We start from the raw sequence: 16,951 nt of genomic DNA, 5'->3' as shown, positions 1-16,951 counted from the left end.
CTCTAAGTTCTAAGGGGAGGGTATTTACTTACCTAGCTAATTTTTGTGTTTACTCCAGTATCTAGTGCAGCTTTGTAGACTTTGGGGGGGGGGAGGGCGGGGCAGTGAGGGTTAAGTGACTTGCCCAGGGTCACACAGCTAGTAAGTGTCAAGTCTTTCAGACCAGATTTGAACTCAGGTCCTCCTGAATCCAGGGCCAGTGCTTTATCCACTGTGCCACCTAACTGCCTCAAGCTTTGTAGACTTTTAATGTCTATTAAATTAAAATTTTGGGGGGGGGGCAGGGCAATGAGGGTTAAGTGACTTGCCCAGGGTCATACAGCTAGTGTCAAGTGTCTGAGGCTGGATTTGAACTCAGGTCCTCCTGAATCCAAGGCCAGTGCTTTATCCACTGAGCCACCTAGCTGACCTATTAAATTAATTTTGATTTGTATCAACATGTTGATTAAGCCCATGGTAGTAGGTGTGGGTTGGGGTGATAGATTTGCAAGATTAGTTAAAACAGATCCAGCCCTCTCAGGGAAAGCTATGTCAGACAGTGGATAGAGTTGCCTGGCTTGAAGTCAGGAAGACTCATTTTCCTGAGTTTAAACCTGGCTTCAAGCTACTTCCTAGCTGTGTGACCCTGGGCAAGTCACTTAGTCCTAGTTGCTTCAGTGTTCTCATCTGTCATGAGCTGGAGAAGAAAATGGCAAACCACTCCAGTATCTTTGCCAAGAAAACCCCAAATGGGGTTATGAAGGGTCAGATGAAGCCGTCTCATGGAGATTAATATCCGGTTGATGCTCACTGTCCAGTAGGCAATGGATGGATTTAAATGTAAAGAAAGCAAGCTCTTTTTTTATTTCCAAAGAAGCCTTCCTTTTCCAAGTCCACTGTGAGGGCCATTGGAGGTCAGAGCTTTTGTAAGCAAAGCTGGTATGACTTAGAATAGGAATGTAGCAGCAGTGTTTATGTAGTACCTGAGTGCTTTATAGGTGTTTGCTTTCCTTTGTTCTTTGGAAATCTAATCTCCAAAACATCCTGGGTGTTACCACTGGGTGGGTGATTTAGTTGGATGTGGGGGTGGAGGATTTCTTCCAGGGTGAAGAAATTGGGGGACCATGTTTTGCCTCAGAACATATACAAGCATGTAAACTTGGGCAATAAAAATTTTTTTAAAACTTAATATATATCCAGTTCTGAAGTTCTCATGGCCTTTTGAAGGTTCTTGTTAGCCAAAAAATATATCTACCTCTTTAATCTTTTTTCTCTTCTCTTCTCCTCCTCCTCCTTTTCTTCTTCACTGCGGGGCAATGAGGGTTAAGTGACTTGCCCAGGGTCACACAGCTAGTAAGTGTCAAGTGTCTGAGGCTGGATTTGAACTCAGGTCCTCCTGAATCCAGGGCCACTACTTTATCCACTGCGCCACCTAGCTGCCTCTTTCGGCTTCAATTTATCAAGCACCTACTATATTCTATACATGGTAGGTGCTTAGTAAATGCTTGAATTGAGGTTGTCAGTATCTGGTCCCACACATTCTTCCTCTACCAGTGTCTTACCCACCTGCTTTGAAGATAGCTATACAAGGAAAAGTAAGACCGTTTGCCTTCCTAAAACTTACATTCTAGTTATTGTTCTGCTGTTTCAGTCATGTCTGACTCTTCTTGATTTCCCCTCCCCTCCCCCCCCCCCCCCCCCCCCCCCCCCCCCCGCCATTTTGGGGTTTGTTAGTTAAAGATACTGGAGTGGTTTGCCAATTCCTTTTCCAGCTCATTTGACAGATGAGGAACTGAGGCAAACAGGTGAAGTGGCTTGTCTGGGGTCACACAGCTAGTGTCTGAGGCCAGATTTGTATTCAGGAAGATGAGTCTTTTTCACTAAGGGCCTGGCACTACTCTATCCACTGCCCCCACCTAGCTGCCCTACATTGTAGCAGACAGATATATATATATATATATATATATATATATATATATATATATATATATATATATATATATATACACAGAGTTCACTACTTCAGAAGTATAAAATAGCTTAGGACAAGTTGAGGGTTAGTGTTAGACCTGGAGGAAGGAAGACTACTTGGGTTCATATGCTGCCTCTGATAATTAACAATCTGTATGACTGTATTATTATTAAATTATTTAAACTAAGTGTTAGTTTCAGTTCCCTCAACTCTAAAGTGAGGGCATTGGACTGGGTGCTTTCTAATATCCTGTCCACTTCTAAATGAATGATTCTAAGCTATGAGAAACTAAAAGTATTGTGTAAGGTATGTAAATAAAATGTAATCTGGTTACAGATTACAGACCTTTTAGATCTACTTTTTCCTTTTGATGGTTTACTCTACCCCCATAGCTATCCTCAGGCTTCTTCTTTGTCCCCAACACCCATTCCTTCTACCCCCAACTCTTTTTGAATCAGGCTTTCAACTCTGGAAGGCACCTTTAAAATGAGCTACAAAATACCCCTCATCACCCCACCCCCCCAGGGCAATGAGGGTTAAGTGACTTGCCCAAGGTCACACAGCTATTAAGTATCAAGTGTCTGAGGCTGGATTTGAACTCAGGTCCTCCTGAATCCAGGGCCAGTGCTTTATCCACTGCGCCACCTAGTTGCCCCACCCCTTGGTTTTACAGATGAGAAAAAGCAAGGCCCAACAGAAACAATTTATCCAAGATCACATATCTTGTTAGGAGTAGAATAGGACCAAGAATTAGACTTCTGATTCCAGATACTGTATTCTGTCTTCTACAGAGTTCCTTCTTAACTCAGGACTTTGCTTTTTCCTCTGTTCCCTAACCTCCTACATCTCATTTGTTATACCTACTCCCTTTCATGGGATCATAGATGTACAGCTAAAAGTGGTGGATTTTATAGGTCATCTAGTCCAACTCCCCCATTTTACAGATGAAAAAATTGTGGCAACTTAGCCATGCTCACCCAGCTAGTGTACAAGTGTGATTTGAACCTAGGTTTTCCTGATGCCCAAGTCTAGCTCACTGGGCACTAAGGCCATGTTGCTGGCTCTGAGCCTAGATCCTTCTACTACAGAGTAATTGCTGTCCCACACTGCCTGGTGCTCTCAGGAGCCCTTGCCAAACCCACAAAGTGGTATCCTCCGGCTCCTTGGTGCCTCCCTACACTGCCCAGCTTTCCCTTCTGTTGTCCTGAGACAACCCAAAACAGATGCACATTTGTGTTCTGAGAAGGCTCACAGCTATAGCTCCAGAATATACCCAATCCATACTACTTTGGGCAGCCGTATTCCAAGAATCATGCTGAAAATGCTTAGAAGGAAGAGGGCCAACTGAAGGAATACTTAAGAACCGTCTCCTTACTTATTTTGTTTAATATTTGTTTCATGCCATAGAGGGTATCATAGGATCAAAAGTTGATTTAGGCCCTCAGTCAGGATGTTTCACTTTGAAGATTCACCTCCCCCTTTTTTCCCTTGTGTCATCTGGTGTGTATATTGGGGACACTTTTGCCACTTGCCCACATTTATTATTATTATTATTTTTTTTTTTTAGTGAGGCAGTTGGGGTTAAGTGACTTGCCCAGGGTCATACAGCTAGTAAGTGTTAAGTGTCTGAGACTGGATTTGAACTCAGGTATTCCTGCCTCCAGGGCTGGTGCTCTATCCACTGCGCCACCTAGCTGCCCCCATTTATTATTTTTTTGATTAAATTGGTAATCCGGAAACTGCATAAAATGAATCATTCTGTTAGAAAACAGAAGAGTATATTGCAATTTCAGGGTATTTTTAAACTAAAGAAATTATAATAAAATACCTAAAATTATTTCCTACCCCTTTCCTAGAAGACACTCCAATGTGTAGATAGATGAGCCTTTTTGGTGGGGGAAAGGGGAGGAAAGACTTCTTATTTGACCTTTTAATTTGGAAAATTTGTCATAAGCGCTCATTCCCAGTATAGTCATTATATAAAACCAGTCTCTGGACTTGCAGAGTAAAAGACTCGCTTTCATTAAGGTCACTGACCTTGTAGTCTCCCACCAACTCCAGTCATCAAATCAGTTTGGTGTGACTAAGGTTCAAAGTCTAGGACAGTGAGAGGAATGTGTCTCATGGGTTACTCTGTGGGGCAGAAGTCCACCCAGGGGTTATTTAAACAAGTATTTGGTGTCTGCATCGTATTTTTATGGTTTTACCCTAAGGAGAAGTTTTAGTTTTCTATAGGAGCAACCCAGTTACACGTGCATGTAAGTCTCACACTTTTAAAAAAGTTATTGGGATGCCTGTGTATATCTGTGCTTTTAATAGCAGGATCTTCTCCCATTTTGGCTATGATTATAGATTATAGGTTCGATTTTATTTTTAAATAAGGAATTCATGAGGTTTCTGACTTTGCTTCATTAAGACAAAGCAATTACTTGTTGAACTCTATGCTACTATGGAGGCTAAAACCTTAAGTCACTTAGGGGAGGACAAAAAGTCAGGGCCCGAGAGACTTATGATTGACTCGGACTTTTATTAATCTTTCGGTGCTCTGTTTGTTGGGCACTTATTAGGGCTCTAATTGAGGCTAAAGGCCTGAATGGATGGTAAACAGAAGCATGGCATCTGTACTGTGGGGCTGTGTGGATGTAATCCTGCAGAAGTAAATTCCTCCTGGATGTTTGGTTTTCTTGGCAGGCTGTCCAGGGTGTCCAATGTAAACCGGCAGCTGGACACTTGGGGGCTGATGATTTCTGGGACTTTTCTTTTAGACTCTGGATCTCTTTGGACCCTGGGATTGTATTTCTCAGCTTTTCTGCTGCTCAATGCCTATCAAACATTGGTTTTTACAAATTTTGTTGAGCTTTCAGAGGGTTTAAAATACAAAAGCACCCTCCTTTCCTCTGTGTAGAGTTACTTAACCTTATGAGTGTCTCCTTGCCTCATGCCATCGAGGGCATCATAGGATCGAAACGTGATTTAGGGGGGCAGCTAGGTGGCACAGTGGATAAAGCACTGGCCCTGGATTCAGGAGGACCTGAGTTCAAATACAGCCTCAGACACTTGATACACTAGCTGTGTGACCCTGGGCAAATCACTTAACCCTCATTACTCTTTAAAAAAAAAAGGAGTAGAAAGGTGATTTAGGCACCCAGTCAGGATGTTTAGTATTGAAGATTCCTCCTCCCCCCCTCCCCCCCCCCAAGTTATCTGGTATGTGTTTGGGACACTTTTTGCCACCTGCCCTCATTTTTTTTTTAAATTAGGGGCAGCTAGGTGGCACAGTGGATAAAGCACTGGCCCTGGATTCAGGAGGACCTGAGTTCGAATCTGCAGACACTTGACACTTACTAGCTGTGTGACCCTGGGCAAGTTACTTAACCCTCATTGCCTGGCAAAAAAAAACAAAAACAGACAAACGAAAAAATTATATTAGTATTCTATTAATCACATTAATCATTCTGTTAGAATACATAAGAACCTATTTAGATTTCAGGGTATACTTAAAATACAGCAATTATAATGGTTTCTTTGAAGTTTCTCTCCCTCCCCAGTAGAACTTATAAGTCATGTGGAACAACTAGGCCTTTGTCCCAAGGCCCCCAGCATGGAAGGTGCTTCTCCAGACACCATTTTTGAGAGTCCCAGTCTACTTTTTTGTGCCTTCCTTTTCCCATTGTTTCACCCTACACATGCTGCTTCCCCCTCCCATGGGGGCTGAGGGTTTGCGGTACCTTTTCTCCCCTGCACTCCTGAACCCTACAAGTAGACTGTACTCTGACCACACACTTACCCTCTTCAAAATGAATTTGTCCTGGTGGCAGAATTCCTAGTTAGGGTTCTGATATACCTTCCAAGAGTACAACTTAAGACTTGGAAATCAAAATTAGAGAAAAGGTGCTGGTTTAAATCATAAAAAGATTGCATTATTTTCCAGTTACCTGTAAAGATAGTTTTCAACATTTATTTTCATAAGATTCTTCCTCCCTCCCTTCCCTCCCGCTTCCCCAAGACAGAAAGCAATCTGAAATAGGTTAAAGATATAGAATCACATTAAACATATGTCTGCATTAGTCATGTTGTGAAGAGAAAAGGTGCTTGTTAGCAAACTGGGCATTTTTGTTACTGAAGAAGCAGTGGTCTAGAAATAAGATCTCACTTGGGGGGGGGTCCGAAGGTGGCAGATTTCATGCTCCAGTTCCCCTCTACTCCCACCCCAGCAATTAACTGTGACAATAAATTTCCCAGTGCCTCAGTGTTCTTGCCTATAATATGGACAAAATGTTGTACTTTGTTCACCATGTGAAGCACTTTGAGAAAGACGTTAAATAACTCAGGGGTTCTTAACCTTTTTTGTGATATGGACTCCCTTGTCATTCTTAGAATAATATTTTCCTAAGGACCTCTTCTTAGAATAATATTTTAAATATTTAACATAAAACACATAGGATTACAAACGAAATCAATTATATTGAAGCACAGTTAGCAAAAATGTTTTAGAATACAAGTTCAAATATCTGTTAAGGACTGCTGCTATAGAGGAAACAGTATTTGCTTTTTTTTTTTTAAGTTTATGGAATAAAACAAGAATTTCCATAACATAGTATATAATAAAAAAAGACGATTGCACACAAAACTGCAAATCGATTATACCCAACTTGCTATTCCTTTTATATATTGTACATTTCTATTTTCTTCCCCCCTCCCCCTTTTTTCTTCCATTCTCCTCCCCAGCCTAGAAATGGCTATCATTAGACACAAATAGGGATATATGTGTGTGTGTGTGTGTGTGTGTGTGTGTGTATTATGTGTAAGTATTCTATACATACTTCTGTCTACCAGTAATAGATTCTTCTGAGAAGGGGTCCAAAGGTTTCACTCTAACTTCAAAGGACTCCATGATAAAAAAAAGTTAGGAACTCCTGGGTTTTGACATTAGAACTGTGTTTTAATTTGAGCTCTGTTAATTTACTACCAATGTGACATTGGTGAGTCACTCAACTTCTTTAAACTAAGTGGACGCTTCGGTTTTCTCCTCATCAAATAAAATGGAGTTAAACTAAATGATCTTTAATGCCCCTTTGGGGGGAAAAAAGCATTTATGAAGAGCCTTACAATGTCCCAGTCCCTGGGAATACAAAGAAAGACAAAAAACATGGATCCAGAACTCAAGGAACTCACATCTCAGAATCTCAGACTGGAGAAAGATTACAAGTGAGAAGTGATAACCAGATAGAAAAAAAAATGCCACAAGGTTGGCCACCCCCCAAAATGTCATTTAAGCTCATTTTCCTTGGCATGAAAACTGCTGTGCCCCACCTCACCCCTTCAGCTCCAACTCTCCCACCTTCACTGTCACCAGCAAGTTAGTTCACAGTTTCATAGATACATGCCACACAAAGGAAGGGTATAGATCTGGCCCCACCTCTTTTAAAAGGCTGCCGACACTCTATATAGATCATCCTATTTTACTAAATGCCTGCACATATTTAAACAAAGAGGGGTGGGGGGGAGGGGAGAGGGAAGAGAAAGGACAGAGTGATCCATTGAACATTCAGTGTGCTGGGAGAGAGTGCAGAATTGTCCCAAGAGGAGCTTTAAAGGTGGTAAATGTTCATTCTAAACTGCTTTTCCTACCAAAAGAGCATAGGAAAAATAGGAGGTAAATTGTATTTACTGCATAAGAGAATTGTCTGTGGTTGCAGAGGAAATCTTAGAGGTGTTCAGTTCAGCAGACATGGTAAAAAAAAAATTGCTCTGTCACTATGCTAGCTGCATACAGAGATGAAAAATGACATTTCCTGGCCTCAAGGAGGTTACATTCTTGGAAAAGATAGGAATTCCATATATACAAAAGTAATGGCATAAGTAAGAGTGTGACAGGAGCAAAGGTGAGAGCTACATAAAGTATGCTAGGAATGTTTGAGGAGGGAGATTATACTTTTAAGTAGCAAGAATAAAGGAATTGGGAAAAGCTTCATAGAAGAAGTGATGGATCTTGCATTGAAGCTGGAAGAAAGAAAAATTTTATATTTTTTTAATTTTAAATTTTTCGCTATTCTCTACTTAACACTAAACATGAACATTTCCATATACAAAGATCAGAGAAGTTCATATATGAAATTAACACTATGTACAGCTTGTTTTCTTTTTTAGAACTATATAATAAATTTAATAGTTTTCAAAATGTCCAGCTTGTCTGTATTTCCCTCTGATTGTCCTTCTGTGTATTAAGTGTGTGTGTGTGTGTGTGTGTGTGTGTGTGTGTGTGTGTAGCAATACTTCTCTTCATAGGGGAGGGGCACATCACAATAAATAAACCTCTTCCCCCTAATTATTTCTTCATTAAAAAAAAATCTTCAATGTTCTAAGGTCTTACAAGCCTTTTCCCACTCATGGGGCAGTTGGGAGCTGTCCACACCTTATTCCTGATTTTTCCCAAATGACCAGCCAGTCTTTTCAGTCATACACTTCCGTAATGACAATCTTTTTTCAGTTCATCTTTGAAGTTTGGTTTTGTTGCTGTTATTATTCATTGTAGCTTGCTCATGTCTACTATGGGCCTGTTCATTGCCTTCTGTGTAGTGCTCATTTCATGTTCTGTAGGATTCTGTAATTCACAGCCATGCTATAACATTGATGGACTAGTTTTCTTTGTTGTTGGGTTTTTTGTTTTTGTTTTTGTTTTTTTTTTGGTGAGGCAATTGGGGTTAAGTGACTTGCCCAGGGTCACACAGCTAGCAAGTGTCAAGTGTCTGAGCTGGATTTGAACTCAGGTCCTCCTGAATCCAGGGCCAGTGCTCTATCCACTGTGCCACCTAGCTGCCCCTGTTGTTGTTTTTTTAAGTCCCATTTTGGTTTATTGACCAACATCATAAATCAGTGTCAAAATAATAATGTGAATATAGTTGTTATTTATGAAGTACTGATTCACTAATGAGCATGAGATATAAACAGTTTCTTCAATCTCTTTTCCCTCCAATTAATTTTTTTCTTAATAGTAATTTTATTTTTTCCCAATTACTTGTAAAGACAGTTTTCAACATTTGTTTTACAAGATTTCACGTTCCAAATTTTCCTTCCTCCCTTCTCTGCCATCTCCCCACTACAGAAAGCAATCTGATATAGGTTATATATGTGCAGTCATGTTAAATATGTTTTTGCATTAGTCATCAACATCCATTTTTGTAAGATTTTGAGTTAGAAATTTTTTTGTCTCCCTCCCTTCCCTCCTCCCCTCCCCAAGCAGACAATAAGTAATTTGACATAGTTATACAGCACGATCATGTTAAACATATTGATGGACTAGTTTTGCTTAGATGGTTCTTTGTTTCTGGGACCATTTTTAGGTCATTAAAGGAGTTTTTCAGTTCTGGAAACTCAATTCACTGGCCTTCTTGTTTAACTTAGAATCTGGTCTTCTGTACCAAATGTATATTAGCAATGGACTAATTCCATAAGTTCTTCAAATGGTATTTTCTACTGTTTGGGAAGTAGGAATTCTTTAATCAATTCTTTGTTGTTGTTTGTGTTTTGTTTTGTTTTTTCTTCAGTGTGGATAGCTATAGATAGCTTTTTGGAAGATCTACAGTGTTTCTGGGACATACTATAATCAGCATGTCTTCCACAGACTTGAGGATATCACCATGCTCTTCAGTTCGGGCTCTTCATCAGATCTCGGCTGTGACATTGGGGGTCCCCTTTGGTAATCATATATCTCCCTGTTTTATGCCTAACATGAATTGGGGATCAGAAGGTTCTTTTTTCTTTTTTTTAATTTAAGATTCCTTGAAAGACATTTTTTTAATGTTTGGATTGGATACATGTTGGAAGAGAGCTTTGAAGGGAGTGTTTTGTTCTAATGAAGCAAATGCATTTTAATAATGAGAAAATAATCAGTACAATGATACCTTATATCCTTTACAACTTTTATTTAAGTGAGTGATGGAAACTAGATGTGGTCTAATCTGTAATTGCATTTGTAAAGCCTATCTTTGCTGTAGAAATACCTTCATGGAGTATGAACTCAATGCTTATGCAGGTGATTCTTATAAAATCTCAGTGTAAATGGATGATAGGCATTCTGGTTGGGGGTGATTGTTGTGAATCACCTTTTTTTTTTTTTAAACTCCCCTCTCCCCTTTTCAGCTTTAATAAAGGGAGCCATATAAAGAACCCACACCAACTGGCATCTGGGCCCCCAGGGAGAGCCACATTGAAGTTTATAGACACTTTAAAAACTGTCATTCTTAGCATCCTCTGGTCGTTTTGTTTTGTTTTTTGGTGTTTTGTTTTGTTTTGCTTTGTTTGCCATTCAGCTTCCCTCTGTGAGGACCACTTAGTTAAGCTGGACCCTAGAAAGGGGACCCTGCCTTTTAGCTGAATGATGTCTGAAGCCTTGTCCTTGTGGTAGAAGCAGCCTTTCAAAACCCAAGGTCACCTCCCTGCTATGGTGAAGAATTGAAATAGGACTTGGTGGTATGGCTAGTATCTTTTAAATTAGTTCAGACTAGAATTACCAAAGTTTATTGTTATACCCTGTAGGCAGTTTTCCTGGTTTGTTTTTGTTTTTTAAGAAGGAATTTAGACAGATATTAGTGGGTATCTGATCTTTGTAATGATAGGCACCTGGAGTTTCTCAGTATTGCTAGAAACTTTGCCAAGTGACCCATAATGTAACCTTTTTTTTTTTTAATGGCATACCCTGAATAAGCAAATAATTCACCATCCCCACTGATTAGTCCTTTTCACGCAGAATTTTCCATTTTTTAATTTCTTTGAGAAATTTTGAAACATTGTTCTTCACTTTCTCTACAACTCTTTTTTTTTTTTTTGGTGGGGCAATGAGGGTTAAGTGACTTGCCCAGGGTCACACAGCTAGTAAGTGTCAAGTGTCTGAAGTTCAGGTCCTCCTGAATCCAGGGAAGGTGCTTTTTCCACTGCGCCATCTAGCTGCTCCCTTCTCTACAACTCTTAAAGTGACTCGCTAAACTGTCTACTGAATGTTTTTAATTTAATTTTTTTTTCAATGAACAAAAATCAATTTTTTTTACTCCCTTCCATTCCTATGCCCAAAATTGGGGGAGGAGAGTAGGAATAAAACCTTTGTGATTTCCTGTGTGTGTGTGTGTGTGTGTGTGTATATGATTCTGTACTCCAGATCCATCCGTTGTGTCTAGCATACTTCATTATCAGTGCTCTGGAATTGTAATTGGTTATTGTGTGGATCAGAGATTTTCAGTTTTTCAAATCTAGATTTTAATTTTAATTTTTATCATGGTGCTTGGCAAAATCTCTACAATGTTTGCTTTTTTCCTTCCAGGCCGATTTGCTTTAGAGTAATCACAACGGTTCCTGTGTGATATTAAATGTTTGATTAACAAATTACTTAGCATTAGATATTGTGGGTTCTTTGCCTTCCCAGAATAGGCAATCTACTTTTTGGAGCTAATGAGTCCCTGGATGTATCAAGTGATTTATAATCTGGGATCAACTGTAGTGAAAGAGAGATTACTGTCCTTTACCTTCTTCCTTGCTGACCTAGTCCAGTCTCAAGAAATATAGAAGGAAGGAAAGAGAAAATGAGCAAAGGATGAACCAGTAATGGCAAAGTCTAATTTGGCCAGCATTAGGAAAGGAAATTGCATTGTCTGCTTTTGGATTCTAGGTCTTCTAAAGCAAAGGTTGTCAAAGATTTTGAAGGGGAAGCTGGGAAGTGAATTTCATAGGAATTGGTAAAGGGAGGGGGCAGCTAGGTGTCAGAGTGAGTGGATAAAGCACCTGCCCTGGATTCAGGAGGACCTGAGTTCAAATGTGGACTCAGACACTTGATACTTACTAGCTGTGTGATCCTGGGCAAGTCACTTAACCTTCATTGCCCTACAAAAACAAAAAACAAAAAGAATTGGTAAAGGGGAAGGATAGCTAAGTACACACAGAGAGAAGCCCCTTTCTCTTTAAGGGAAAAAAAGAGAAGGTTCTGTGAAATGGATGGGAAACCATATTTAGGACATAATTATTACTTGTAAGAATTTTTTAAGGGTTCAAAGTATTTTCCTTACCAAAAACCCTTTGAGGTTAGTAATGAAGGCATTACTGTGTTAACTGATGAGAATTCTGCGAATGAAATGGCCTGCCTTGCTCACAAAACCAAGTGATTATGTAAAATCTTGGCCTCGGGTCTCCCAGTGCTGATGCTGTGTTGGTTATGCTAGTAACCCCTGCTTCCTCTTGCTCAGGGCAAAAGAAGGAGCTATTTTCTATTTGATAGACCCTGAAAAGCCCAGTAATCCCAAACCACTTTGTGTTTTGTCTCCAAGGTTTATTCACCTCCTTCAGGGCTCATTCCCCTTTTATAGATGTCTGTGAAGGACTGTCTTCTAAATGTCCCTTGTTCTCAAATGTGGAACCAACTGATTCTTCACAGAGGGATCAAAGTTTAAGAGATATGATGGAGTGCTAAGCAGAGTGATAGTTGGAGATTATAGGGCACCCAGGAATGTAGCCACATTATCCTGGAGTCATTTTGCATTCTGCTCTTTGCCAAATTGCCCTCCTGCAGTGTTTCCTCTGAGGAGGTTTCCTGTCATTTCCCCCTTTCGGTAGCCAAATTAACAGGATTATTATGATCATTATCATTATCATCACTAACTGTGTTGCTGTTGGTGTGCTCTGTGTTGGGTGCTGGATTCCCCATCACTTTGCCTCCCTCCCTTTCTTCTTCAGTTTTCAAGGTTCAGGTAATGGATGATATCTCTATTCTTAATGTCAGTCTAGGACCCTACTGACTGTACTCATTTTTTTTTCATTCTTGGCATTTTTATTTTAAAAAATTATATCTCTCTATTTTGCTATTTCTCAATCTGTTCCACAGCCAGGATGATCTTTTATAGGAAAGAAAAAAAAGAGGAGGTGGGAGGAATGAGTGATTCAGGAAAAGTAAACAACATATTAAATGAATCCAACAGTATAAGGTGTCCTAAAAGTCTTAGTGCTTAAGGTATTGAAACTCTAAACTGGGGGCAGCTAGGTGGTGCAGTGGATAGAGCACCAGCCCTGGAGTCAGGAGTACCTGAGTTCAAATCTGGCCTCAGACACTTAACACTTACTAGCTGTGTGACCCTGGGCAAGTCACTTAACCCCAATTGCCTCACTTAAAAAAAAACAAAACCAAAAAAACCCCTCTAAACTGCACTAAGATATTTGGGACACCCTGTATATTCCACATTCATAGACCTCCAACTTCTGCAAAGAAGGGTAGAAGGGTTGCATTCCAAAATTTCTTCAAGGCCAAGATTAATCATTATAATTGAGTAAGTTTGGGTTTCTTTTTGTTGTTCTTTGCATTTTCAGTTTTTAAATTTAAATTTCATTTTAATTTCGAATTAATGCACTCAACTTTCAAGAAGTCTTTTCTAGTTTTCATCATCTTTTAACTTTCAGAGGCACCATTTCTCCTAAATATCCCTTCTCTACCCCCCCCAATCCCCCCATCCCCAAATAGAAGACAATTGGCAAATATGTGAATTCCAAAACTCCTTTGAGCCACTGTATGACTATGGGAAGGAAAGCTGGGGTTAAGGGGGAAAGAAAAGGAGTGTGTGGGGAGATGTTTTTCCGGTTTCCTATTTGTTAGGTGTCTTTACCGAGTGATTCATTGGTCATAGGGGACCAATGTCTGTAGAGCATGCAAGCAAGTGCAGTCAGCTGCTACCTGCTGCCTTCTCAGTCTTCTGAGCAATAAAATGGCTTTGTATCACTGGTTGTGTGATTTGTTTGTTTGTATTCTGACCTAAGTTTCACGTTATTGAAGCTATTTATAAACTTGAACCTTGCTCTCTGGGAAAGGGCCCAAAGTTCAAACCCCCTGCATTTCCATAGTCTGACTAAGCCTGGAGCAGAAAAGAAAAAGGAAAAGAAAAAAAGTCGTGATTTGCAAATGAATCTTCTAGGGAGGGATGAATTCTTGAGAGGTCTCATCTGGCCTCCCACATAGGGTTGGTCTAATGTACCGTTTCTGCTCATCAAGGAAAGGGCTGACTAATACTAGAATAATTTAATGATGATTTCAGTGAATGCAACCTTTGAAAGCACAGGTTTTATCTCTCCTCTTGGAATGAGGTGAAGAAAAACATCCTGTGTTACATCCAGGCTGTGCAGCTGCTCTGCAGTCCTACCCACCCCTTCCCCATTCCCATGAACTTGACACTGAAGTATTTTATCTCCTGGCAAGCAGGTGACATGGAGCGAGGCTGGCTTCACTCTTGAAGAGAGTTCCCAGTGGTCGAAGTGAGTTTGAAATGCTTAGCCCGGCTCTACCATGAACCCACACTTACCTGAAGGCAAGATGGCCCTGGAGTTTAGGAATGTCTGCATCCTGTTGCCCAACCGAGATCAACTAAGGTTAAGCATTGGGGTGAGTGAGTCTTCCCACTTTCCTACGTTTGTTTTTTTATCATGGGAGGGGGGAGGGCTGAAATAAGTTTATCTAGAATGAATTTTGGCAGTAGAAGGGATTGAGACAAAAGGGCAGAAAATGTTAATTCCCTTTGTAATGTTGCAAGAAAAGTTAAGCTCCTTAGTTAATTGACTTATTTGGCCACAACATCTTGGATTTCCCTCTCGTTGGCTACCCTCTGTGAGACACACAGGATTAAAGAGTTCTACTGTATCCTCTGCACTGATTCATTTTGTAGCAAATTTTCAAATTACTCTCCAGTCTTCAAAATGGGGACCTGAGATGGGGGGTCATGGACCTAGAGGGATAGTTTTTCTATATTCCTTAACATTCTGGCTGGTTTTGTTTTTTGTTTTTTGTTTTTTGTTTTTTTTTTTGTTTTTTTTTGTTTTTTGCTTTTACCTGCTTTATAGGGCTATTGTATAGCTTAGGTGAAATAACAATAGTGATAGCTAACATTTCCATAGCATTGTAAGATTTGCAAAGTGCTTTACAAATATTATCTAACTTAAGCCTCACAACACCCTGGGAGGTAGGCACTGGTATGATCCTTTTTTTTTTTTTTTTTTTTTTTTTTTTTTGGTGAGGCAATTGGGGTTAAGTGACTTGCCCAGGGTCACACAGCTAGTAAGTGTCAAGTGTCTGAGGCTGGATTTGAACTCAGGTCCTCCTGAATCCAGGGCCAGTGCTCTATCTACTGTGCCATCTAGCTGCCCCTGGTTTTGTTTTGAGGAAGTGATTTCATCCCTAAAAAGCTTCTTTTGGTCACATCCTCTTTTAATCTTGATGTATTATTTTGTATGTGGACGAGATGCCTGGCTATTGGAAGGGAAAGGCACGTTGTACTGTCTAGTACAGAAGTCCTGGGGATTGCTTAACCTTGGTCTAGTCTTGTATGTGCTATTAACTAGCAGTGTGACTCTGAACAAGTTCTCGCCTCTCTTAGCCTCTCTTTACTCATCTGTAAAATAAGGTTATGATCTCCCAAGGCCCTTTCCAACATCAGGATTCTGTGAAGTTCTAAGAAAATGTGGTTTAATGGATAAAGACCAAAAGTGGCCCTTAGCAGATCCAAATTCAGTGACTCGCAGTGTTTTCTTGGACAAGATTTTTAACTTTGCTGGGCCTTAGTTTCACTATCTGGAAAAAATAGAATACAATAGGATTTTAGATCGAGAGGTGGAGGGGACCTCGGCAGTCAGCTAGTCCAGCCATGTTATTTTGCAGAGGAGAAAACCAAAGTCCTGAGAATTTGTGTGACTTGTCCAAGGTCACATAGATAGTGACAGAGTTGGAATTTGAACTCAGGTCTTAGGATTCCACATCCATTGTTGTTCTACTTAATTGGGAAATGTGTGTGAAGTGTTTTGTGGAACTTGGAGAAAAGAAGAGACTACTCTCTGTATCTCAAAGCACATGTCAGTCATCAGTGAAAACCTGCTCACCCTGAGGAAGTCAGTGAGGGCTTGTGTCATACCTGACATACGTGCTTAGTTTTTGGAACTGTGGTTACCCTCAGAATCTCAGTCCTTCAAGAGAGTTCAGAGGCCATTGCTTTAATTTTTTTTTTGGTGAGGCAGTTGGGGTTAAGTGACTTGCCCAAGGTCACACAGCTAGTAAGTGTTAAGTGTCTGAGGCCGGATTTGAACTCAGGTCCTCCTGAATCCACCTAGCTGCCCCCGAGGCCATTGCTTTAAAACCTCCAATTGCCTGCCTTCCCAGGCAGCCCTTTCTTTTTACTTTGGCACAACAAGCTAGTGTTGCTTGTTGCTTCTAGTACTGCCCCATTGATGGCCATGCAGAATATCAGAGTCTTTGGAATAGTATGATGGAGCCCCACCCCCCTCACTCCAAGGCTTCTGTTATCCAGGCTTTAAACACCCCCAGTTCCTTAACTCATCCTCACTGTGTAGGCTCTTCACCACACTTCTTGCCTTCTTCTAGATGAGGAATTCTTTTTTTTTCCTTTCAGATGAGGAATTATTTTTTTTTCAGATGAGGAATTCTTAACTTGGGGTTCACATACTTGCATAGGGGAGAAAAAGTACATTTTTTTTCCATTTAAAAAACATTATTTTGAGAAGCTTCTTCACTAGACTACGAAAAAGTTTTCCCCCTCTCCTTTAACGTTTTCTTTACTTTCTCCCAGTTTCCATATTGTGGCTTGAATGACTTTATTCTGCTCTTTGTGCTTGTTTTATGTCTTTATGGGAATAACATGCCACTGGTGGCTTCCATTAAAGAGATGCAACCTTACAGCCATAAGGTCCAGCCACAAAAAGTATTGTTTCTCTTTCTTCTCCTCCATTCTTCCTGACCCTCCAGCACCATCACATTTCTCATCCCTTCTCTCCAACCGAGGCATCTATCTGTGGGTACCAAAGATCTCATTAAGAGGATCTATTTATAACTTTTTTAGAATTTCATTTGTATTCATAATCTTTGGAAGTCACCTTCTTATGACGCTGAATTCATGGTTTCATGTACAATCCCTTTTTGTTCATTGCATCTCGACACGTTCATGTTGATGTTTAAGTTCATCATAAAAA

General features: G+C 40.2%; 1 protein-coding gene across 1 annotated transcript in view; it reads left to right on the top strand.

Annotated features, from left to right (window-relative positions):
* FRMD1 (FERM domain containing 1) overlaps window positions 1-16,951 on the top strand; it is a 70,644-nt gene that overhangs the window by 458 nt on the left and 53,235 nt on the right. Inside the window, exon 2 of the mRNA XM_044000111.1 lies at window positions 14,181-14,360. Within this exon, the coding sequence (XP_043856046.1) occupies window positions 14,265-14,360 (96 nt within the window). The 5' untranslated portion in view covers window positions 14,181-14,264. The remainder of the gene's footprint in view (window positions 1-14,180; window positions 14,361-16,951) is intronic.

This window comes from Dromiciops gliroides, chromosome 4 (genome assembly GCF_019393635.1).
Source record: "Dromiciops gliroides isolate mDroGli1 chromosome 4, mDroGli1.pri, whole genome shotgun sequence".
Taxonomy (NCBI): domain Eukaryota; kingdom Metazoa; phylum Chordata; class Mammalia; order Microbiotheria; family Microbiotheriidae; genus Dromiciops; species Dromiciops gliroides.
Note: the sequence above shows the minus strand (reverse complement) of the source record. Positions and strands in the feature narration are given on the sequence as shown.